General features: G+C 48.2%; 1 protein-coding gene across 1 annotated transcript in view; it reads left to right on the top strand.

Moving 5' to 3' along the window:
- LOC143963333 (leucine-rich repeat serine/threonine-protein kinase 1-like) overlaps positions 1-9353 on the top strand; it is a gene marked incomplete in the record, with an annotated part of 364270 nt that extends 354917 nt beyond the window's left edge. Inside the window, 2 exon segments of the mRNA XM_077472944.1 lie at positions 2248-2349; positions 8836-9353. Coding sequence (XP_077329070.1) covers positions 2248-2349; positions 8836-9013 — 280 coding nt within the window.
- Positions 9354-25729: the final 16376 nt, after the last annotated feature.

Below are 25729 nucleotides of genomic sequence, written 5' to 3'. Positions count from 1 at the left end.
TTTGGAACTTCATTTCCCATGATGCTCCACCACACTGAAGAGTGCATGAGCAGCATGGGAAATGTAGTTCCAAAACATCTGGGGTGCCAAGGTTCGCCATCACTGCTCTAGGGCCTCTGCTTTAAAAAAACATATAATTTTTGGGAGTTCCAAGTAATTTTTTAGCAAAAATTACTGATTGTTACATGTAAACAAAAAGTGTCAGAAAAAGGCGTGGAGCTCAAGTGGTTAACTTGCTGCCCACGTCAGGACAAGCTTTCAAGAGACATTACTTTATCACCAGGTTTACCGGTACTTTAAATAAGGATCTACACATCAGATTAGGGGGTCCCTGCACACTGGGCATAAAAAATTCTGCCTATACCGGCGTTTTTCTTTTTTTTTTCTTCAGTATGTAGAAGCAGCTCAATGTTAGCCTATATGTCAATGTACATTAGGGAATTCACAGGCATATTTTCACAGGAACATTTGGAGACAAAAAAACCTTCAGAATCGCGTTTTTGAAAGGCACTTTCGGGCAAAAAAAAGTGTAGCTGCTGATTTTTAATAAACAGACACTCACCTGTCCCACGGCCGCCCGATACCTCGCTCCTCTCCCCCGCCTCTCTGCAGCGCCGGCATTGTAAGTGCGGGCGCCCGGCTGTGACAGCTTGTGGCTTCACAGCCGCGTGCGCACTGCGCTGCGCTCTCCTAATGGCCAGGCAATCTTCTGAGACCTGTGAAGTGTCCCAAAAGATTGCAAAGAGGGAGAAGTCGCCTACGCGGCCAAGGGACAGAAGGAGGAAGTGGGACATTAAGGCTACATTCACACCTATGCATTTTTTGTGCTTTTTGCATTTTGCAGATTTGCACTACAGATCATGTTTGCATAGGTGTGAATCCAGCCTAAGTACCTGTCAAAGCCAGATACCCACTCCCCCCCCCCCCCCCAAAAAAAATGACATGCCACATGTGGCATGTAAAGCCCCATACACAATATCAGATTTTCTGCTGATTTTTGTCTTCAGATTTACCAAAACCGTATAGTGCAAGGGCCTGCCTGATTGCATACAAATTGAAACTCCTAAGGTTTGATCTCATATTATATGGTTTTGGTAGATCTGAAGACAAAAGTCATCAGAAAATCTGATAGTGTGTATGGGGCTTAAAGAGGGATTCCACCAAAAAAAAAAATATTAAAAGCCAGCAGCTATAAATACTACAGCTGCTGACTTTTAATAAATCGACACTCACCTGTCCCGGGTTCCAGCAATGCCGGCAGCCGAGGCCGATCGATCGCTCGGCTCTCGGCTGCTGCCGCCACCATTCTAGGTGAGGGAATCAGGAAGTGAAGCGAATCGGCTTCACTTCCCGGTTCCCTACTGCGCATGCGCGAGCCGTCGCCGCGCAATAGGAAATCTCCGCGCTGTCACTGGGACCCGTGTGTGTCCCAGCAGACAGCGCAGGAAATGGCGTAGACTCCCACGGGAGTCTATGCCCGGAAGTGGGTGTAAATACCTGTCTTTGACAGGTATCTCCACCCCCCTGAAAGGTGTCAATTGTGACACCGGAGGGGGGGAGGGATCCGATCAGCGGAGGTTCCACTTTAGGGTGGAATCCCGCTTTAAGGGGGGCGAGGAATGCTTAAAGCGGAAGTTGCATTTTGGGTGGAAACACTAAACCTTTTTTCTCACACTTGATGTTTACAAGTTAAAATCATTATTTTTTTGCTAGAAAACTACTTAGAACCCCCAAACATTATATATATATATATATATATATATATATATATATATATATATTTTTTTTTTAGCAGAGACCCTACAGAATAAACTAGCGGTTGCGCAATATTTTATGTCACACTGTATTTACAGAGCGGTCTTTCAAACGCAGTGTTTTTGGAAAAAACACACTTTAATTCATTAATAAAAAATTAAACAGTAAAGCCCATTTTTTTTTTTTTTTTTTTTTGTATAATGTGAAAGATGATGTTGCACCACGAGAATCGTGATCTTTATTCTAAGCAATAAAATCATGATCCTGATTTTGGTCAGAATCGTGCAGCTCTAGAATTCGGCTAATGCTGGATTTACAGAATTTCCTGGATTAGTGATTTTTATATATTTTTGGGATTCTAAAACTTTCTTCTGGTGAAAGATTACAAAACTGTTTGTAGAGTCTTGGGGAGACATGCCTAAAATTTTAAGAAAATTATAAGATCTGAACTGTGCATAGCTCTGAGTGTTTTTATTACCTGTATTGTTTCAGACGTGGCGGTGACATCATAATCATAGGACTGGAGAAGGAGTGTGGAGGACAGAGAGGACGGGTGATCGCTGTATTGCAGCCGGGGGATCTGGCAAAAGACGGGTAAGACACTTCAGCCGTAAAACAGAATTAAAAATAAATGGAATTAAACTGCCTGAAGAGCTTCTTGGAAGGCGATTTTGCCTTGGTTACAAAAGATGGCACCGTAATCCCATCAGGCCTGACCCATTGCAAATTCTGTTCCATGACATTCCCACCTTGATCACATCCTATACATTTGCATACCCCAAATCTCTTAAACACGGCAAAAAGCCTAACTCCGTGTCTTTGGAAGCAGGCCTGGTGTCATTCATTACTAGATTGGAAATAAACAAGTAGAGGTCATTAAAGTGATCATAACCTCTTGGTGCCGACAGTACGCAAATACGTGGCCTCTCGGTGGGTGGGCCTTGACGCTGAGCGGCCACATATTTGTGTAACCAAATGTAAATACAGTTGTGTGTAGAGCGCGCGTCTTGTGCGCTCCTGACACAGTTACGGGAGGATTTACTGTGTTGATGAGGAAATCGAGCGATTTTCTTTCTTTCCACCCGCGATGGAAGGAAAGAAAATCGAATCCTCTATGGGGTGCTTAAAGCAGAACTTTACCCATAACAACTTTAAAAAAAGAATGTTTGTTTTTAGCAAGGAACATACATTCCAAAATAATAAATTGCTACCAAAATTAGTATGTGCTGTAAATTGCCTCCAGCATTGTTCTTGTTTCTTCTTGCTGCAGGCTGCCATTTTGCTGAAGCCCGGATCTCCTGAGCAGCGGTAGATCATAAAACGGAACTAAACCCATCGATTTAATAGTTTCAAAACAGTTACGTTCCTTGACTACCGGTATTGCTAAGACCCCTTTCACATGCTTTTCAGGCGCTCATGCCTCCCCAGTGTGTATACACCGCTCCCAAAACGCCTTGCCCATTGAAATGAATGCAAAGCACTTCGGCAGCGCCGCAACACGGGTGCTTTTAACCCTTTCTTCGGCCGCTAGCAGGGGTTAGAAGTACCCGGCTAGTGGCCGAAAAAAAGTGCCGCTATACCACCCCTCCCCCTCCCGCCTGCTTGCCTGAGAAACAATCTGACAGTGCATCCATAAAGAGGACTTGTCATCCTTATTTCTATTAGAAGGGATGTTTACATTCCTTGTAATAGGAATAAAAGTGATCAAAAAAATAATAAATAAAAGGCATAGTGTAAAATATTTAAAAAAAAATGTTTAAAGTGCCTCCATCCCTCCGTGTTTGTGTGGAGATGCAAACACATACATAAGTTGCGCATGCATATGTAAACGGTATTCGCACCACACATATGAGATATCGCTGCAGACGCTGGAACAAGAGGAATAATTCTAGCATGAGACCTCCTGTATAACTCTAAACGGGTAACCTGTAAAGGCACTTAAATCGCCGCCTACGGAGATTTTTAAGTACTCCAGTTTGTCGCCATTCCACGAGCGTGCGCAGTTTTAAAGCATGACGTGTTGGGTATCTATTTACTCAGTGTAACATGATCTTATGCCACGTACACACTATCGAAATTCTCTTCGGAAAAAGCTCTGATGGTTTTTCCGTCGGAATTCCAACGGAATTCCGCTCAAACTGTCTTGCCTACACACCGTCACACCAAATTCTGACCGCCAAGAACATGGGGATGTAAAACACGTACGACGGGACTATAAAAAGGAAGTTCAATACCCAGTAGCCAATAGCTTCCATCTCATAGCTGAATCTGAGCACGCGTGAGCTTTTGCGCTTCGGAATTGCATACACACGATCGGAATTTCCGATAGAAAGTTTTTCCATCGGGAAAATTGAGAACATGCTATCAAATTTTTGCTGGCGGGAATTCGGACAGCTAAATTCCGATGGAGCATACACCCGGTCGAATTTTCCGATGAAAAGCTCTCATCTGTCTTTTGCTGGCCGAAATTCTGATCGTGGCATTACACATTATACAAAAAAATTAAAAATGGGGTAAATATTGTGTTTTGTTTTTGTTTTTCAATTCACTAAAGTGTATTTTGTCCCAAAAGATTGCGTTTGCAAAACTCCTGCGCAAATAACATTTGATTTAAAAAAAAAAAAAATCACCATTTTATTCCGTAGAGTAATGTGCATGGACATACTGATTTAAACTTGTAAACAAAAAGTGCCAGAAGTGGTTAAAGGGTAACTCCACTTTCATGGGGAAAATAAATATCTAATAAAGAAAAAATAATATAGCGTATATAATTGCGACATTAATCATATTATGATTAAATGTTCTTAAAAATGACCTTTCCATTTCAATCTACAGCCACTGTAATTTTCTGAGAATGCAATATGGCCACCTGGAGTTGGTCTGTACACAGAGTGTGTACTGACCACTCCCCAGAAACCATTTCCTGCTTGTGTGATTGGCTCACCAATTTTCCCAGAAGTCTGCCTAAGATACAAGTCAGATTTCAGGCATCCCCTGCAACAAAAATGTCATGTTTGGAGATATACCTTCAATAGGAGCACATCTAAAGCAGTGGTTCTCAACCCTTCTAGTGCTGTGACCCCTTGATAATATTTCCCGAAGTTGTGGGGACCCCTAACAATAAAATTATTTTCATAGCGTGGGTTGTCAGCACCCAAGGCAAGACAAGTAATTTGGGCTCCTGACCCACGAACATTGAGTCCCTTCCACTCGTACAGTATTAAAACCCCTTATGGTACATTTTGGGTTATACCCCTCTTTCTCTTTGTTCTCCTTTCTTTCACTTTTATCTCTCTCTATCCTAATTTCTTTTTTTTTTTTTTTCCCATCCCTCTCTCTAGCCATCTTTCTTGTTCTTTCTCTTATTCCTTGTTTCCCTTTTTCTTTGTTCCTCTCCCTTCCATGTATTTGTATTCCTTCTCTTACTCCTTGGTGGGGGGAATGGGATGAGTGTCAGTGCTGGCGGGGAGTTGGGATGAGTGTCAGTGCTGGCGGAGAGTTGGGATGAGTGGCAGTGCTGGCGGGGAGTTGGGATGAGTGGCAGTGCTGGCGGGGAGTTGGGATGAGTGTCAGTGCTGGCGGAGAGTTGGGATGAGTGGCAGTGCTGGCGGGGAGTTGGGATGAGTGGCAGTGCTGGCGGAGAGTTGGGATGAGTGGCAGTGCTGGCGGGGAGTTGGGATGAGTGGCAGTGCTGGCGGGGAGTTGGGATGAGTGGCAGTGCTGGCGGGGAGTTGGGATGAGTGGGCAGTGCTGGCGGGGAGTTGGGATGAGTGGGCAGTGCTGGCGGGGAGTTGGGATGAGTGGGCAGTGCTGGCGGGGAGTTGGGATGAGTGGGCAGTGCTGGCGGGGAGTTGGGATGAGTGGCAGTGCTGGCGGGGAGTTGGGATGAGTGGGCAGTGCTGGCGGGGAGTTGGGATGAGTGGGCAGTGCTGGCGGGGAGTTGGGATGAGTGGGCAGTGCTGGCGGGGAGTTGGGATGAGTGGGCAGTGCTGGCGGGGAGTTGGGATGAGTGGGCAGTGCTGGCGGGGAGTTGGGATGAGTGGGCAGTGCTGGCGGGGAGTTGGGATGAGTGGGCAGTGCTGGCGGGGAGTTGGGATGAGTGGGCAGTGCTGGCGGGGAGTTGGGATGAGTGGGCAGTGCTGGCGGGGAGTTGGGATGAGTGGCAGTGCTGGCGGGGAGTTGGGATGAGTGGCAGTGCTGGCGGGGAGTTGGAATGAGTGGCAGTGCTGGCGGGGAGTTGGGATGAGTGGCAGTGCTGGCGGAGAGTTGGGATGAGTGGCAGTGCTGGCAGGGAGTTGGGATGAGTGGCAGTGCTGGGGAAGAGTTCTGATCGGCCAACCTGGGTGCTCTTGATCAAGGTCATCTGCTGATCTGAGAACTGTAGTGGGGACTTTTAATGGCAACTCTAATCACAGGTAGTGTTACTCACTATGTCTCCAGCTTCGCAGTGTCTCGCAGCAGTGACCCCTATGCTGAAATCAGGAGATAGGGTCTCCTCCAGCCTCTCCCACTTCACATTCCTCACCAGTCAGCTGACCTCTAGTCTCTGCTTCCCACCAATGCTGGAACTGAATAGGCAACTGCCAAAAGGCTAAATGGGTGGCCACGGGCTCCAGGGACAGCCCTGCTGGGCAGCTGCGAAAAGGTTGAGAGAGAGGTGCGGGCTTCAGTAACAGCCCAGGATTTGGTGACCCCTGGCAAATCGCCATTTGACCCCCGAGGGGGATTCCGGCCTCCAGTTTGAGAACCACTAATCTAAAGGGATGCAGGCCCAGAATATTTCCTAATTAGTGCTCTGCAGCTGCACAGCTGACAGTTAATTATGAAACCACGCCCATTAGACCCACTAAGCACAGAGGCACAGACAAACACACATTGGATTACTTCAGAATAACAAAAGTTAGGAATCTGCAACAAAGCTTGTTATACTCCTTGCAACGTACATTGATCACCCAGAGAGGAATGTTTATTTTCTCAACAAAAGTGGAGTTACGCTTTAAGAAGAATACACTAGCGATCAGTGTGAAAATAATACTTCTTCATAGTTCAGTTTGCACTGCTGCTGTTTTGTTACATAGTTAGTCAGGTTGAAAAAAGACACAAGTCCATCCAGTTCAACCATAAAAAATAAATAAAATAAAAAATATCATACAATCCCATATACACAACCCTATACCCACAGTTGATCCAGAGGAAGGCGAAACCGTCAGTACCCAGTTATATTATGTACATTTAGGAAAGAATCCTGGCCTTTCTGAAAGCAATATACTGAGTTTGCCAGAACCACCTCTGGCGGGAGTCTATTCCACATTTTTTTCACAGCTCTTACTGTAAAGAAACCTTTCTGTATTTGGAGATTAAATCTTTTTTCCTCTAGACGTAAAGAGTACCCCCTTGTCCTCAGTGTTTGACCGTAAAGTGAATAACTCAACACCAAGTTCACTATATGGACCCCTTAATCTCTTCTTCTCAGGAGGGAATAAATTCAGTTCCTCTAACCTTTCCTCATAGCTGAGTTCCTCCATGCCTCTTATCAGTTTGGTTGTCTTTCTCTGCACTTTCTCCAGTTCCTGTATATCCTTTTTGAAAACTGGAGCCCAAAACTGAACTGCATATTCCAGATGAAGTCTTACTAATGATTTGAACAGGGGCAAAGTTATATCTCTCTCTCTGGAGTCCATACCTCTCCTAATACAAGAAAGGACTTTGCTCGCTTTGGAAACCACAGCTTGGCATTGCATTTTATTATTGAGCTTATGATCTACCAAAACCCCCAGATCCTTCTCCACCATTGATTCCCCCAGATCCTTCTCAACCATTGATTCCTTCAGATCCTTCTCCACCATTGATTCACCCAGATCCTTCTCCAACGTTGATTCACTCAGATCCTTCTCCACCATTGATTCCCCCAGATCCTTCTCCACCATTGATTCCCCCAGATCCCTCTCCACCATGTATTCTCCCAGATCCCTCTCCACCATGGATTCCCCCAGATCCTTCTCCACCATGGATTCCCCCAGATCCTTCTCCACCATGGATTTCCCCCGGATCCTTCTCCACCATGGATTCCCCCCATATCCTTCTCCACCATGGATTCCCCCCATATCCTTCTCCACCATGGATTCTTCCCAGATCCTTCTCCACCATGGATTCCCCCCAGATCCTTCTCCACCATGGATTCCCCCCAGATCCTTCTCCACCATGGATTCCCCCCAGATCCTTCTCCACCATGGATTCCCCCCAGATCCTTCTCCACCATGGATTCCCCCCATATCCTTCTCCACCATGGATTCTTCCCAGATCCTTCTCCACCATGGATTCCCCCCAGATCCTTCTCCACCATGGATTCCCCCCAGATCCTTCTCCACCATGGATTCCCCCCAGATCCTTCTCCACCATGGATTCCCCCCAGATCCTTCTCCACCATGGATTCCCCCCAGATCCTTCTCCACCATGGATTCCCCCCAGATCCTTCTCCACCATGGATTCCCCCCAGATCCTTCTCCACCATGGATTCCCCCAGATCCTTCTCCACCATTGATTCCCCCCAGATCCTTCTCCACCATGGATTCCCCCCAGATCCTTCTCCACCATGGATTCCCCCCAGATCCTTCTCCACCATGGATTCCCCCCAGATCCTTCTCCACCATGGATTCCCCCCAGATCCTTCTCCACCATGGATTCCCCCCAGATCCTTCTCCACCATGGATTCCCCCCAGATCCTTCTCCACCATGGATTCCCCCAGATCCTTCTGGGGGAGTGCATAACTTTATATTTATCAACATTAAACGTCATTTGCCACATAGTCACCCAATTAGACAGAGCATTTAGGTCAGCTTGTAAGTTGGAGACATCCTGTAAGGACGTTATTCCACTGCATAGCTTGGTGTCATCTGCAAAGACAGAAATGTTACTTTTAATCCCAGACCCGATATCATTTATAAAGATATTAAAAAGTAAGGGTCCCAACACTTAACCTTGGGGTACACCACTGATAACCTTACACCATTCAGAGTAAGAATCATTTTGCTTTCTTTGCTGTAAACAGATATGTGATGGGTCTGTGCTCTGCCTTCCAGGGTCTGTATAGAAGCTGCTGTCGTGTCCAAGGATTCCGTGGTGTGCTGCCTGCAGAGTGACACCCTGGGCTGGATCCTGTCAGTCTGGAGAGGATGGGGGGCTGCAGAGTTTGACATTTTCTATAATTCAGCTGATGAACTCCGGAGACTGGAGACCTGCATGAGAAAGAGGAGATAGCACAGCGACGGTGATGTGAACTCGCATATGACGGCTTCCTCCGCTTTTCACATCTCTAATGAACCCCCCCAGTGGAGTTGTCATCCTGGATGAAGTCATAGGAACGGCGTGGAGGAAAGCGATCTCTATGAAGCCTTTAATGAAGCAAAAGTGAGGCTTGGAGGAAGAGCAAAGTATCAGGAGCCGTTTCTTCCAGCAGTCTTGTGGAACAGAAGATGCAATAACTGCAGCAGCATTTAAGGACAACACTAAATGCAGTATAAATGCAATATATAGGCGCAGAGCAGACAACTGCTAATGATGGAGGTAGGCAAATAAAGGTTGCCTGGTGGTAACTGTCCTCAGGGGTGTCCGGTATAGATTGGACAGTCTGATGTCCAAGAACTTAGAGTAATAGAGTATTTATTGTATGCACTAGCTGTGCTAGATTGCAAAGCTGTAAGATTTATGTACTGGTTTTGCAAACTGTAAAGCTGCAGAACATAAAGAACAATACTGTAAAGTCCCCGCCCAGGCCGTACCATACCCAGCAAGAGCTTCCATCTCGTCAGCTCTTCTCATTCTCTTCTCCCCCAGATCTGCAACTCCTGGCAGCTTGTAGAGCACTTTCAGCAACGACCTTTAATGTACATGTGCAAAGTGCTGCCGACTTCAGTGTTCCCAGATTCCTCTGGGAGAGTAGAAACCTCAGACTGCCACAATAAGGGCCCTTCACACCTATGCCCACGCACTAACATGCATTTCTATACTTTGATGCACTTTTTTTGTTTATTTGTTATGCAAAGGGTAGTAAAAAAAAAAAAACATAACGGTCCCCATTCACACGTGTGTGTTTTTGGAGCAGTAAAATGCAACTGCTGGCAAAATGAAAGATGAGATCTGAGCCGTTATGCCGACTGTCCGTGGAAAATACCGGAGTATGAACACTGCCATCGATTATAATGGCACAGATATGATCCTGCATTTTGCCTATAGCTGCATATATATTTAAAGCCCAACTCTGGGAAAAGCAGAGACAGACCCACTGCAAGGGTTAAATGCTTCCTTAGGACTGGGACAGAGGTCTTAACATTTTTGGTATGAGGGCCAAATCACAATCAAATCCCAAATCAACTTGAGTCCCCACTTACATCAATGACCCCATCAGAGGCCCCTATATATCAGAGTCCCCTTCAGAGTCCCCCCTTACCTCAGGGCCCCCTTCAGAGTCCCCCCTTACCTCAGGGCCCCCTTCAGAGTCCCCCCTTACCTCAGGGCCCCCTTCAGAGTCCCCCCTTACCTCAGGGCCCCCTTCAGAGTCCCCCCTTACCTCAGGGCCCCCTTCAGAGTCCCCCCTTACCTCAGGGCCCCCTTCAGAGTCCCCCCTTACCTCAGGGCCCCCTTCAGAGTCCCCCCTTACCTCAGGGCCCCCTTCAGAGTCCCCCCTTACCTCAGGGCCTCCTTCAGAGTCCCCCCTTACCTCAGGGCCCCCTTCAGAGTCCCCCCTTACCTCAGGGCCCCCTTCAGAGTCCCCCCTTACCTCAGGGCCCCCTTCAGAGTCCCCCCTTACATCAGGGCCCCCTTCAGAGTCCCCCCTTACATCAGGGCCCCCTTCAGAGTCCCCCCTTACACCAGGGCCCCCTTCAGAGTCCCCCCTTACACCAGGGCCCCCTTCAGAGTCCCCCCTTACACCAGGGCCCCCTTCAGAGTCCCCCCTTACACCAGGGTCCCCTTCAGAGTTCCCCCTTACACCAAGGTCCCCTCCACCATCCCCCCCTTACATCAGGGTCCCCTCCAGAGTCCCCCCCCCTTACATCAGGGTCCCCTCCAGAGTCCCCCCTCCCTTACATCAGGGTCCCCTCCAGAGTCCCCCCCCCTTACATCAGGGTCCCCTCCAGAGTCCCCCCCCCCTACATCAGGGTCCCCTCCAGAGTCCCCCCCTTACATCAGGGTCCCCTCCAGAGTCCCCCCCCCTTACATCAGGGTCCCCTCCAGAGTCCCCCCCCTTACATCAGGGTCCCCTCCAGAGTCCCCCCCCTTACATCAGGGTCCCCTCCAGAGTCCCCCCCCCCTTACATCAGGGTCCCCTCCAGAGTCCCCCCCCCCTTACATCAGGGTCCCCTCCAGAGTCCCCCCCCCCCTTACATCAGGGTCCCCTCCAGAGTCCCCCCCCCCCCTTACATCAGGGTCCCCTCCAGAGTCCCCCCCCCTTACATCAGGGTCCCCTCCAGAGTCCCCCCCCTTACATCAGGGTCCCCTCCAGAGTCCCCCCCCCCTTACATCAGGGTCCCCTCCAGAGTCCCCCTCCTTGTATCAGGGTCCCCTCCAGAGTCCCCCTCCTTGTATCAGGGTCCCCTCCAGAGTCCCCCCCTTACATCAGGGTCCCCTCCAGAGTCCCCCCCCCCTTACATCAGGGTCCCCTCCAGAGTCCCCCCCTTACAAAAAAGAAACTGGAGCCTTTAGTTTAGAACCACTTTATTGACATCAGGGGCTTCCGACCGCTGTTCAGGCTGTCTCCTGGCATCCTCCTTGCATCAGTGAGGATGACAATAGAGGACCTTAGAACACATATGTACAGGGCAGAAGAGGCGACAAGCACCAGTCATGCAGCAAGAAGGAGCCTGCAGGACTGGAGGATTGGGTAAGTAAACCCTTGGATTTAACCCTTGATGTGCAGGTCACTGGATTTTTACTTTTCTTCAAAGTTCAGCTTTGACGGCTCCAGAAAATCTGAGTAAAAAGCAGGGTGAGAAAAAAGGATTTTTTCATAATTAAAATGCGCTAAAAACACACAAATTCATGATGCGCTTGTTTTTGTGCATTTTTTCATACATTCCAGTGAGCTCATTTAACACATAGAAGCACTAAACTTTTACATATCCATACTTTTACATATTTACATGTGATACACATGTAAACCCAATCACTATATTCTCATATGATGTTTAACAGCTTAATGTCATTTCAATTTCAGTCTTTTTTTTAAATCTGCCGCATTTAAAAAATACCAGGTGATGGCGCCATGAAGGTCCTTGTTCAGGTATTCTCTGTTATAGGGTGACAATGCTCTGTACCTGGCTCACAGTTGCTCTCCTGCTACATGGGCTACCAGTGGAGACTATAAAGGGCTGTGTGTAGATATGGTTCCCCATCGTCCCCATTAGGAAGCCGGCGTTCTGACAAACTGTGGAACCCAGCAGAATATCCAACCAAGTCACTTCCTGTCATCTGCGCATGCGCAGTGCGTCAACGCTGACGTTAGGACACTGCATGTCAAATTCGTAGACCAACGGCCATGTTGCTTGGCCCTACGAAGCCACCCACCCAAGTCTTGGGTTTTGCGCTTATTTTTTAGGACTAAACGGAGCTTATATATTGAAATACTCTATTTTAAAATCCATCACACTATTTTCATGTTTAATTTTAAAAGCATCGGTGTTCTGGCAGATTAGCAAACCTGTCAGAGCTGCTGGATTTCCGCTGCTTTTAAAATTCAACATCAAAACCGTGTCACGGACTTCTAAATACTGTTTTGCACTATATAAGCTCAGTTTACTGGTAAAAACAACTGTGGAATGCAAGACTTGGGTGGGTGCAAAAAGATGTCCACTGCCGCCTTCTGGCAGCAGGCTCAGAACGATGGCGTGCGGGGTGTAGCAAGATGGTCGTCGGTCTACGAATTTTACATGCAGTGTCCTGACGTCAGCAATAACGCGCTACGCATGGGAAGAGGATGCGGTGCGCATGCACAGTGGTGTGAATTTCTGCAACAGCTGATTCCACGTCACAGGAAGTGACGTGGTTCGATATACTGCCTGGGTTCGACATTTTGTCACAACACCGGTTCTGAGAAATGATATGCAGCAGCCGACAGAGTAAGTGCATGTGCACGGGAAGTGGCTGTAATAAGAGTGTGAAGAGATCAGCAGCACTGGGATACAATCAAGGAAGCAAAAAAGGAGAAAACTGTTTTTTTTTTTTAAGAAAAGAGGTATTTTTATGGTAGTGCAGTTCTTTAATAAATTACAAGTTATCCAGCCATGGCCCATTCACACTGCTGCGCTAACTGCTTAATGGCATATGTTGACGCATGTTGCATTAAGACAAGTCATACATGTGATTGAGCTGGCATTGCACCTGACTGCATAAAAAAAAATGGACATGCACCAGAAGGAAGAGGGGTGAAGATGGATCCGGCCACCAGCAGGGACAGCACGGGCTTCGTTTGCAGGTAAGTGCAACATAATGGGCTAGCACGTAACGCATACTAGCCCATTATGCTTTAAGGTGGAAGTAAACTCTTTTACAGAAAAAAAAAAAGTTTCCACCTACAAGGCAAAATCATAATGTGATATGTATGCAACAAAGCCCTCCAACGGCGCGCTTTCACATCTGCAACGGCTTCAATCTTCACCCGGTCTTCCTTCCGGTTTAGCGGACTCCTTCCGTCTGACTGGCCACATCGCAATGACGTCACTCCCGCGCATGTGCGCTGGAGTCTCAGCCACCATGGAGAAGGAAGTGTCACCAGCACATCAGGATCTCCAAAAATTGGGCCCAAATTTTTAATCGCATAGTATCAAAAAAATAAATAGAAGCAACGTTTCGGAGCCACTCAGGACCCCTTCATCAGGCATGTGACCTGCCTGATGAAGGGGTCCTGCCTGGCTCCGAAACGTTGCTTCTATTTTTTTTTTTTTGATACTATGTGATTAAAATTTTGGACCCAATTTTTGGGGATCCTGATGTGCTGGTTACACTTCCTTCTCATGATTAAGGATGAGCTCCGGCGCGTTCGCACACCCCACGTGCAGAGCCCGCCAGGAAAGTCGGCACTGCGCTGCGCTAATCACAGGCAGTGAGACATTTCCCGATCTCTGCAGCTGCACATTGGGACAATGTCTCACTGCCTGGGATTAGCACAGCGCAGTGCCGACTTCCTGGCAGGCTCTGCACGTGGGCTGTGCGAACGCGCCGGAGCTCATCCTTACTCATGATTGCAGTCGGTTCCAGCCATTGGTCATTTCAGCACCCAATTTAAGATACAGCCGTTTTGTGCAGGAACGTGTGCATTGGGAGTATTTCATTGGAGCCCCGGCCACGGCACACAGCTCTAAAAGAACGGCATGGGTATGCTGTTCCTTCAGAGCGCATATCGCTGGTGACATCACCAGCTGCTGCTCACTAGGCTATCCTCATTTTACTTACAGGTAAGCTTTTTTTATGAGAGAGTTTACTACCACTTTAATGAATGAATAGCACTGCGTCACATCAACGTGTGTAATGTGCATTACTGGACATTGAGGTAGTCATGAGTGTTATTGCACCACAACAGTGTGAATGGACCCTTAGGGCTTAGATCTGCTTTACCACATGCTAAGCTGCAACACATGGGTGTGAACTAATCGCATAGGAGTGAATGGGGCCCTAAAGCACCCCGGCGGTTAGTAGCAGCAGATAGTTTATCCCAAATAGTCACCCTTTGCTGATGTACAAATGTCTCTTCATTCAATAAATGGGATGAACAAGATGTTTTTTTTTGTTTTTTTTTTTTTAACTGACCACTGGCTTTTTTATACATGTATAATATTAATTATATAATAAAAAGATATTTGGTGGTTGTTGGGTTTGTAAATCATTTTACTTTACTTTGTGGGAGAGCATTTCATTATTGTATATACTCGTAATTAAATGTCGAAAAAAAAGAAAAGTGGCCACATCGCAAACATCAATACGAGCAAATATAAATGAATAAAAGCAGAAAAGCACACTTGCATTATGGGTAAGTCAAGGGCTGCAAGGGTGTTATAAGCAGCGTAGACGGTGTCCTATCACAATGTCCCCCATCGGATAGTGTCTGCTGTGTACTGTGCATGCGCAGTACACAGGACAACCACATTCCAAAAATAGCCGAAGATGAACAGCGCCTGCGCCGTGAGTCCAGGTTCAAGGTTCAAGCTCCACCATCCAAGTGGACACAGAATTAGAATAAAAAGAGCCGAGCGCAGTAAGGCCATGCCCGTGGCGAGCGAAGCAGGCCCGCGAGGGGCCCTCTAATATGTGCAGCCCTATGTCCACTTGGATGGTGGGGCTTGCACCTCGACTCACGGCACAGGCGCCGTTCATCTTCAGAGATTTTCCGAATCTCCTGCTTCCGGGGCGGACACTTCTAGATGGCCGGACGCTATATGTCAGAACACCGGCAGCAGGGGCGTTGCTAGGTAGGTCTACAAAATAGCTGGGGCTAGAACCCATAGCAGCGTAGTAAAGAAAGTCATACGCTTGGGCGGGCATACACATGTATATAATATACGTGTGTGTGTATATATCCTCAGAGAGCCCCCACTTACATCAGGGTCCCCAGAGAGCCTCCTCCTTACATCAGGGTCCCCAGAGAGCTCCACACTTACATCAGGGTCCCCAGAGAACCCCCCACTTACATTAGGGTCCCCAGAGAGCCCCCTTACATTAGGGTCCTCAAAGAGCCTCCCTCTTAAATCAGGGTCCCCAGAGAGCCTCCCCCTTGCATCAGGTTCCCCAGAGAGCCCCCACTTACATCAGGGTCCCCAGAGAGCCTCCTCCTTACATCAGGGTCCCCAGAGAGCTCCTCACTTACATCAGGGTCCCCAGAGAGCCTCCTCCTTACATCAGGGTCCCCAGAGAGCCTCCTCCTTACATCAGGGTCCCCAGAGAGCCTCCTCCTTACATCAGGGTCCCCAGAGAGCCCCCACTTACATCAGGGTCCCCAGAGAGCCTCCTCCTTACATCAGGGTCCCCAGAGAGCTCCTCACTTACATCAGGGTCCCCAGAGAGCCTCCTCCTTACATCAGGGTCCCCAGAGAGCCTCCTCCTTACATCAGGGTCCCCAGAGAGCCTCCTCCTTACATCAGGGTCCCCAGAGAGCCTCCTCCTTACATCAGGGTCCCCAGAGAGCTCCTCACTTACATCAGGGTCCCCAGAGAGCCTCCTCCTTACATCAGGGTCCCCAGAGAGCCTCCTCCTTACATCAGGGTCCCCAGAGAGCCTCCTCCTTACATCAGGGTCCCCAGAGAGCCTCCTCCTTACATCAGGGTCCCCAGAGAGCTCCTCACTTACATCAGGGTCCCCAGAGAGCCTCCTCCTTACATCAGGGTCCCCAGAGAGCCTCCTCCTTACATCAGGGTCCCCAGAGAGCCTCCTCCTTACATCAGGGTCCCCAGAGAGCCTCCTCCTTACATCAGGGTCCCCAGAGAGCCTCCTCCTTACATCAGGGTCCCCAGAGAGCCTCGCCCTTGCATCAGGTTCCCCAGAGAGCCTCCCACTTACATCAGGGTCCCCAGAGAGCCTCCGCTCCCCTTGGGGACCCCTGCAGATACTCTGGGCCCCATATTCGGTGGTATAGCCCCAAAAGCCACCCCCTAACAATGCCACAGGCTGGCCGGCAAAAACGTCTGTCATGCACAGATGGTAGGGACCGCCAGAGGGGGGTAGCCAGTGTCTGCAGGCTTACTGGATCAAAGTAAGCAACCATTAGGGATGAAAAGTGAAAAGGGGGCGTGTACAATGCACTTCAGAGGCCCCGCCCCCATTTTTCAAGTATGTCCAATCGTGGAACGGGGAGGTGTTTTATACTGACGGCTGGAAGTCGGTAATGCAGGTGGGAGAGTGAATTGATTTTGACAGATTAAAAAGGGCCAATCAACTGGCAGGGGAGGGGGATGGGTGCAGGACGCTTAAAAAACACAAAAACAAAGAGGATTCAAAAACACAACAATATTGTCTCAGCATATCTGAGACAATATTGTTTCAGGTTGTGTTTTCGTATCCTCTTTGTTTTTGTGTTTTTATTTTTAACTGTCCTGCACCCATCCCCCTCCCCTGCCAGTTGATTGGCCCTTTTTAATCTGTCAAAATCAATTCACCCTCCCACTTGCATTACCGGCTTCACACTGCCGGTATAAAAGACATCCCCGTTCCATGATTGGGCGAACTTGAAATAGGAGGTGGAGCCTCTGAAACACATTGTACACGCCCCCTTTTCACCCTCAATGGTTGCCACTTTGATCCAGTAAGCCTGCAGACGCCGCCTACCACCCTCTGGCGGTCCCGGAGTCTGTGCATGACAGCTGTTTGCACCGGTGTTCTGGCAGATAGTGTCCTGTCATCATATAGTGTCCACCCCATACTGCGCATGCGGGGCAGAAGAAGCTTCAGAAAATCTCTGAAGCTGAATGGCGCCTGCGCCGTGAGTGGAGGTGGTAGCCCCACCATCCAAGCGGACATAGGGTTGTGAAAATTAGAGGGCCGCTCCCCACGCTTCGGGCTCGGCCTCGCTGCGCTCGGCTCTTTTTTATTCCTACTCTATGTCCACTTGGATGGTGGGGCTAGAACCTGGACTCATGGCACAGGCGCCGTTCATCCTCGGCTATTTTCGGAATCTGTGTTGCTATGCGCAGTACACAGCGGACGCTATCTGATTGGGGACCTTATATGATGGGACACCGGTGTTTGGTCGCGAAGTGCCCCTCATCAAGAAGTGCCTGGTATGTAGTGCGCATGCGCCGTATGGAACAGCACAACAGCTGATTTGCGGACCAGCTGGAGTGGCATGACCAGGGCGCATGCGCACATCGTAGGCGGCATCTCTCGAGATACCATTTCACAGGCACAATTTACACCTATACAAACAGGGGGAGACCATAGTTCTCTGATTGTGCATCGCTGCTGCTGGAGGGCGGCTAGTGGAACCGTCTGTTCGACACAGCAAACCTGCCCTTTCACACAGGCAAAACCAGCCATTCGACACAGCAAACCCGCCCTAAAACACAGACAAAACTGGACCATCAGCACACTGTAAAGCCGCCCCGCAACAGTGGGGCACAATGTGAGAACTACGGTCTCGCCCCGCTGTTTTTGTATAGCTATCAATTGTGGCTGTGAAATGGCATCTCTCATCGAGAGACGCCTCCTACGATGTGCGCTTGCGCCCCCGTCACGTCACTCCAGCTGATCGGCATATCAGCTGAAGTGCGGCTCAGTCCTGTGCATGCGCAGGCACTATTCGATGGGGGGTACTTCTCGACAGTACACCGGCTGTGCTGATCTTCATAGCTTTTGCAGCCCTTCGCTTACCTATATGTAAGTGTGCTTTTATGCTTTTATTAAATGATATATGCTTATATTGATGGTTGCGCTGTGGGCACTTTTGTTTTTTTACGTTATTGCAGATTCCCAGAGGCGAGGAGCCCTGCTGCACCACAATCTGAGCCGTCATCCATCCCCCACTCACATCTTCTCCTGTGATACATCCCACACTGACTTTCACTCAGGCCGATGAACAATGTATTCCACTCTGATCCATCCCACTGGAACCAAGACTCCAGAGGAGTACTGGACTTGGAGCCGCTCCGTTACATCTTAAAGTGGTTGTAAACCCTTACAACACACTTTGACCTACAGGTAAGCCTAGATTAAGGCTTACCTGTAGGTCCAACAAATATCTCTTAAACCTATACGGTTTAGGAGATATTTGCCTGATGACAGGCGCCGTAGACAGCGACGCGCAGGCGCACTGAGCGCGGCATTTCCAACAATGGATCTGCCGCGCGTGTCGGCTCCCGTGCACATGCGCGGGAGTGACGTCATCGCGGCTTCGCCGAATGACAGCGGCGGAGCTACGAGACGCCACCAGCAAGATGGATGCGCCGGACTACAGGGGACAGCGGCGACTTCGCTGGCTCCTGTGTCAGGTAAGTGACACATAATGGGCTACTGTGCGATGCGATGCATAGTAGTCCATTATGCTTTACCTTTGCAGGGAATGAAAGAGGAAGTAAACTCATCAGGGTTTACTTCCTCTTTAACCACTTGCTTACTGGGCACTTAAACCCCCCTCCTGCCCAGACCAATTTTCAGCGCTGATGCACTTTGAATGACAATTGCGCGGCCATATAACACTGTACCCAAATGACATTTTTATCATTTTTTTTCCCACAAATAGAGCTTTCTTTTGGTGGTATTTAATTACAGCTCGGAGTTTTATTTTTTGCTAAACAAACAAAAAAAGATGCAAAATAAAAATAAAAAAAATCATGTTTAATAGTTTGTTATAAAATTTTGCAAACAGGTCCATTGAAATGCGCTGATAAGGCGGCACTGGTGGGCACTGATAGGCACAGTTAAGGCGACCCTAATAGGCACAGATAAGGCAGTACTGATGGGCACAGATAAGGCGGCACTGATGGGCACAGATAAGATGGCACTGATGGGTGGCATGGATGGGTGTCACTAAGGGGCACTGATAGGTACCACTGATAGATGGGACTGATGGGCACTGATAGGTGGCTCTGATAGGTGGCACTGATGGGCTGCACTGATGGGCACTGGTAGATGACACTGTTGGGCACGGATATGTGGCACTGAGGTGCAGCACTGTTGAGGCAGATTGTGGGCACTGATAGGTGACACTGTAGGCACTGATAGGTGGCACTGTGGGTACTGATGTATGGCACTGTGGGCATTGATGTATGGCACTGTGGGCACTGATGGGTGGCACTTTTTTATATCTGGGTGGTACTGGCAGGGGGCAGGTGGGCACTGATAAGCTGTCCGTGATCGGGACTGATGTCCCGATCACGGCCGCCGGTGATCAGCTTTTTTTTTTTCTCTCATCGCGCTGTTTTGTCACATGATCAGCTGTCATTGGCTGACAGCTGATCATGTAAGGGGTCGGGATCGACCCCTTGCTCGGATCCGTGATCAGGTGCGTCTCATAGACTCGCCGATCACAGAGCGCGCCGCGCAGGCCGCTCGTGCACGGGACGACGTCAATAGACGTCGTCCTGGCAAAGCAGGTCCACGCTGTAGCCGTCATTCGGCTATAGCGCGGATCTCTAGTGATTAAAGTCCCTTCCAGCTGTGGATCCTTAGACCCCTTTCACACTGGGGTGTTTTTCAGGCGCTTTAGCGTTAAAAAAAAAAGCACACGTAAAACGCATGAAGGAAGCCGCAACTGCAATCCCAATGTAAAAGCCCGAGTGCTTTCACACGGAGGCGCTGCGCTGGCAGGGCGTCCAAAAAATTCCTGCAAGCAGCTTCTTTGCAGTGCTTTTGGAGCAGTGAATGCACCGCTCCTAAAGCGCCCCTTCCCATTGAAATCAATGGGAAGCGCCTGAAAAGCGACTGCAAAGCGCTTTTGGCAGCAGTGCTTTGTAGGCTCTTTTAACCCTTTATTTGGCCACTAGCGCCCAAATAGCGCTCGAAAAACGCTGGTAAAGCGCTGCTAGTTTAAGCTGCACTTTACGAGCGTTTTTCGGGCTCTGACATTGTGAAAGGCTCTTAAAGCACTCAGGCTTTCACATTGGGATTTCAGATGAGGCTTCTTTCGAGCGCTTTACAGGCACTTTTTTTACTGCTAAAGCGCCTGAAAAACGCCCCAGTGTGAAAGGGGTCTAAAAGTCCCTTCCACCTGTGGATCCTTAATCCTGAATTTTAAGGTTTGATGAGCCTGAACTTGCAATGAGACTTTTTTTTTTTTTTTTTTTTAGTACTGCTAATTAACCACTTGATCACTTGCAACACTGTACCCATATGAAATGTTTGTCCTTTTTTTCACACAAATAGAGCTTTCTTTTGGTGGTATTTAATCACCGCTGGGTTTTTTTTATTTTTTGCGCTATGAATCAATAAAAGACTGAAAATTCAGTAAAAAAAAATAAAAAAAAATCTCTTTCTGTTAAAATTTATTGGCGAGTATTGGCAGAGTACTGTCACTGAGCAGCGCTGTGGGCACTACACATCCAGCCCACATCGCTGCTGTCATCTCTCCCCCTCTGCCCTCCACTGTACCGAGCGGTACAGAGAGGGGAGGGAGGAACCGCCGTCATGACATGTCATTTGACGGAGCGATCACATGGTAAACGGCCGCTACCAGCAGCCGTTTACCGCTATCCGAGATGCGCTGGGTCTGGAAGATGTTTGCGGGAGCGTGCCCCAGGGGCAAGATTCTGGGAGGACGTCCACCCAGAAAAACACGACCGCGCTGTAGCCGTCTTTTGGCTATGGCCCGCTTGGCAAGTGGTTAAAGTGGAATGAAACTCCCCTGTATACTCTTCTCCACCACCCCAGGGATGCAGCGGTTACATCCCGCACTGGCCTCTGTCTCTCCTCCTGAGTCCTGTTTTTATTGGCCAACGGGGGATGACGTTGAAGTGGGCCGGGCGTGCACGCTGAGCTGCACATGCACATCTTAGTGTACATCCAGTTGGAAAACTAGGAGCAGGCAGTTAGGTGTGCATTATTGCAGAAGAGACATACAATGTCTAATTTGCTACAAAAAGCTGCCTGCTCGCAGTTCTACAAAACATAGGTTTTGTTCCACTTTAATCACTTCCATACCGGGCATTTTCACCCCCTTCCTGCCCAGGCCATTTTTCAGTTTTCAGCGCTGTCACACTTTGAATGACAATTGCGCGGTCATGCGACGTTCTACCCAAATTTAATTTTTATTTCCCCCCCCCCCCCACAAATAGAGCTTTCTTTTGGTGGTATTTGATCACCTCTGCTTTTTTTTATTTTTTGAGCTATGAATAAAAAAAGAGCATACATTTTGAAAAAAAAAAAAAAACACAATATTTATTACTTTTTGCTATAATAAATATCCTATTTTAAAAAAATCAAATTTCCCTCGGTTTAGGCCGATATGTATTCTTCTACATATTTTTGGTAAAAAAAAATCCCAATAAGCGTGTATTGATTGGTTTGCGCAAAAGTTATAGCGTCTACAAAATGGGGGATAGATTTTATTTTTATTTTATTTTTATTTTTTTACTACTAATGGTGGTGATTTTTATCATGACTGTGACATTGCGGCGGACAGATCGGACATTTTTGACACTATTTTGGGACCGCTCACATTTATAAAGCGATTGGTGCTATAAAAAATGCACCGATTACTGTATAAATGGGACTGGCAGGGAAGGGGTTAACACTAGGGGGTGCTGAAGGGGTTAAATGTGTGTCCTAGGGAGTGATCCTAACTGTGGGGGGAGGGGACTGACGAGGGGAGGAGACCGATCGGTGCTCCTCTGTACAAGGAACATCCGATCAGTTCTCCTCTCCCCTGACAGGACGTGGATCTGTGCGTTTACACCCACAGATCCACGTCCCGGCTCTGTTACCGGGCAATCTCGGGTGCCCGGCGGACATCGCGGGTGCCCGGCGGACATCGCGGCCGCCGGGCACGTGCACCAGGTCCCCAGCGATGCAGCGAGTGTGCACGCTCTCCACAATGCCGGGAAGCAGAGGGCGTCATATAACGCCCACCCGGAGGGAGGAACAGTTCCTGCCGCCGTCGTTTTACAATACGGCGGTAGGGAACTGGTTAAAGTAAGCTGGAATAGAAATCAGGAGGAGACTCCCGGCCATACATGGTTCGAAGTCTGCTGAACTGGCCAAGATTCAAACCATTAATGGTCAGGCGGAATGTCCATGGTTGATCAATTCATCAACTTGGGTACAACCAGCCTGCTGGATTCGCTTGCGATAATCACTGTCTTCTCCTGGTGGGAGTGCGTGACATATCGAAGAACTGTAAAAAAATATAAACCATTTAATCTCAATCAGGTGTTTTTCCATTAGTGAAAATTATTGTGATCACCAAAGCTGTGAATTAGTAATAAACAATAATCAAGTCCATATCAGGCTGGGTTCACACTGGTACGACATACGCTCTGACTTTGGGAGCTCATGTCCCATGACTTGTGTAAATCAATGATTTCCTATGGGAGCCATCTTAGCCACTTAAGCCCCGGACCAATTTGCAGCCAAAGGACCAGGCCCTTTTTTGCGATTCGGCACTGCGTCGCTTTAACTGACAATTGTGCGGTGGTGCGACGTGCCTCCCAAACAAAATTAACGTCCTTTTTTTCCCACAAACAGAGCTTTCTTTTGGTGGTATTTATTTTTTGCGCTATAAACAAAAATAGAGCGACAATTTTGAAAAAAAATGCAATATTTTTTACTTTTTGCAATAATAAATATCCCCAAAAAAACATTGTCATTTATACAGCAATCAGTGCTATTTAAATGCACTGATTCCTGTGTAAATGACACTGGCAGTGAAGGAGTTAACCACTAGGGGGCAGTGTAGGTGTTATGTATGACGTTATGTTTTTTTTTATTGTAGGGGGCGTGGCCTGGCATGTGACATCACTGATCGTCTTTCTATAAAAGGGAACAGACGATCGGTGACAGCCACGCTAGGAAGCACGGGGAGAGGTTTGTTTACACAGACCTCTCCTCGTTCTTCAGCTCTGTGACCCGATAGCGGGACACCAGCGGCGATCGGGTCCGCTGGTTCCACAGTCACGGAGCTCAGGACCGGGCTGGCGGCGGCGCGCTCCCGACCCACGGCTGGGCACTTAAAAAGCAACGTACAGGTACATGCTTGTGCCCAGCCCTGCAATTCTGCCGACGTACATCGGCGTGAGGTGGTTCTTAAGTGATTAACTGGTCCGACGCAAGTCGGTGCAACTTTGAAAAAGGTCCCTGCGCTACTTTGGTCCTTCTTCACCCCACTGAATATCATTGAAGTCGGATCAAAGTTGGATCCTTGTCCTAACCATCTGACTTGTGACATCTGACATGGTGATTATAGCAGCAGTAAAATTAATTTATGTCACACTGGGATTGTTTTGCTTGGTCAAAGGACAAGTCACATTATCTCAAAGTAGGAGCAAAATCTTACCTTGTTCATTCAAATCAGATGTAGGACCAATGTAGGACCAATGTCGCAGGGAAAAGTAGGATGACAGTGTTACAACAGTCGTGTTGTACCAGTGTGAACCCGGCCTCAATGAAATGTCCATATACATATAAATTCAATAAAAAGAAGACATTGGGGGATATTTACAAAAGGAAAATCCACTTTGCACTACAAGTGCACTTGGGAGTGCAGTCACTGTAAGTCTGAGGGGTAGATCTGAAATGAGGGGAGGCTCTGCTGATTTCATCATTCAATCATGTGCAAGATAAAAATAGGATTTTTGTACTCACCGTAAAATACTTTTCTCTGGAGTTCACTGACTGATGCAGCTCCTTTATTCTTGACCATCAGGTTTGTTACGCCACCTTCAGGAGAGGACTAGGCAGAACATGTTAACATGTACAAAAAACAGAACTTTCTAGTTCTGCCCAAGGGGCGGTCCCTTCAGTAACAACCCCCCAGCCTGCTTCCTGCAGCCTTAGTACGTCAACCAGCAGTATAACTTAAATCAATAGGAGGGGAGGGTGCCGTGTCAGTCAGTGAACTCCAGAGAAAAGGATTTTACGGTGAGCATAAAAATCCTATTTTCTATTTCGTTCACTGACTGACACAGCTCCTTTATTCTTGACCATCGGGACGTCCTCAAGCAGTATCATAACGAGGGGTGGAAACAGCATAAAAAAACTTCACCCACAACCAGAAGTGCTCCCTAACAGGGGAGTACCACCTTATCCAACCGCATCAGAACTTGCGGTAACAATGCAACCGTGCATTATACTCAAAGGTAAATGTATTTTCTTTAAACAGAAAAAGGAGTGCAGAATTGCAACATTACACGGCCGCCCGTAAAAACTTTGCGGCCAAAGCAGGCATCAGACGATGCGCTTACATCCACTCTGTAGAAAAACTTTTGCGGCCAAAGCAGTCATCAGATGATGCCCTTACATCCACTCTGTAGAATTCGGTAAAAATGTGACTGAACGACTAAATCACCGCCTACACACCAGAGCAACTGACACTCGAGGTCGGAAGCCCAGGAGGCCCCAATTGTCCTGGTAGAATGGGCCATGGTAGGAAAGGGGGGGCACCTGCCTCTTCAAGGTGTAGGCCTGTACCAAATCTGTCTGATCCACCGGGAAATGGTGGTCGACGAGACCACCATACCTATTTTTCGGACCAGCTACCGAAACGAACAGAGAATCTAACTCCCGAAGGGTAGCATGGCAGACAAATCTTTATAGCCCTGACCACGTCCAGGGAATAAAGGGCCACCTCTTAGGATATGTCGGTTTAGGACACAGAGATGGTAACACAATATCTTCATTGAGGTGGAACACTGAAACCACCTTCAGCAGAATGGAAGGTTGCAGACGCAACACCACCTTATGGGTAACCATAAGACAAGGCAGCCAGTTCCAAAACCCTCCTGGCCGATGTAATAGCCACTAGAAAGACCACTTTCTGGGAAAGAGTCAACAAGGGAATTTCTCTGATGTTCTCAAACGGCGGTTTCTGAAGCGCCGATAATACCAGGTTCAGATCCCATGGGGGTAACGGTTTACACACCGGAGGAACTACAAGTCGGACCCCCTGCACAAATGTGCTCACTAGAGTGAGATGCCAGGGGTCGCTGAATAAAGACAGCCAAGGCTGATATTGGTCCTTTAATGGTGCTTAAAGCCAACCTCTGGTCTACTCCTCGCTGTGGAAACCGCAGGATCCTGGAAACTGAATAGGTGCACAGATGCCATTCCTTCTCATCACACATAGAGTTGTATGCCTTCCAGGTACGACGGTATATCTTCCGTGAAGAAAATTTCCATGTTCCCAACATAGTTGAGTTCACAGAGTCCGATAGGCCTTGGTACCTTAGCATCTGGCTCTCAACAGCCATGCCGTTAAAACCAGTGATGGTAAAACAAGATGGAGAATCGGATCTTCACACAGAAGGTCCTCTTGCAACAACAGTTGCCAGGGAGCCTTCGCAACCAGGC

This window comes from Lithobates pipiens, unplaced genomic scaffold (genome assembly GCF_037356315.1).
Source record: "Lithobates pipiens isolate NorthernLeopardFrog02 unplaced genomic scaffold, aLitPip1_a1.2 Scaffold_8, whole genome shotgun sequence".
Lineage (NCBI taxonomy): Eukaryota > Metazoa > Chordata > Amphibia > Anura > Ranidae > Lithobates > Lithobates pipiens.
Note: the sequence above shows the minus strand (reverse complement) of the source record. Positions and strands in the feature narration are given on the sequence as shown.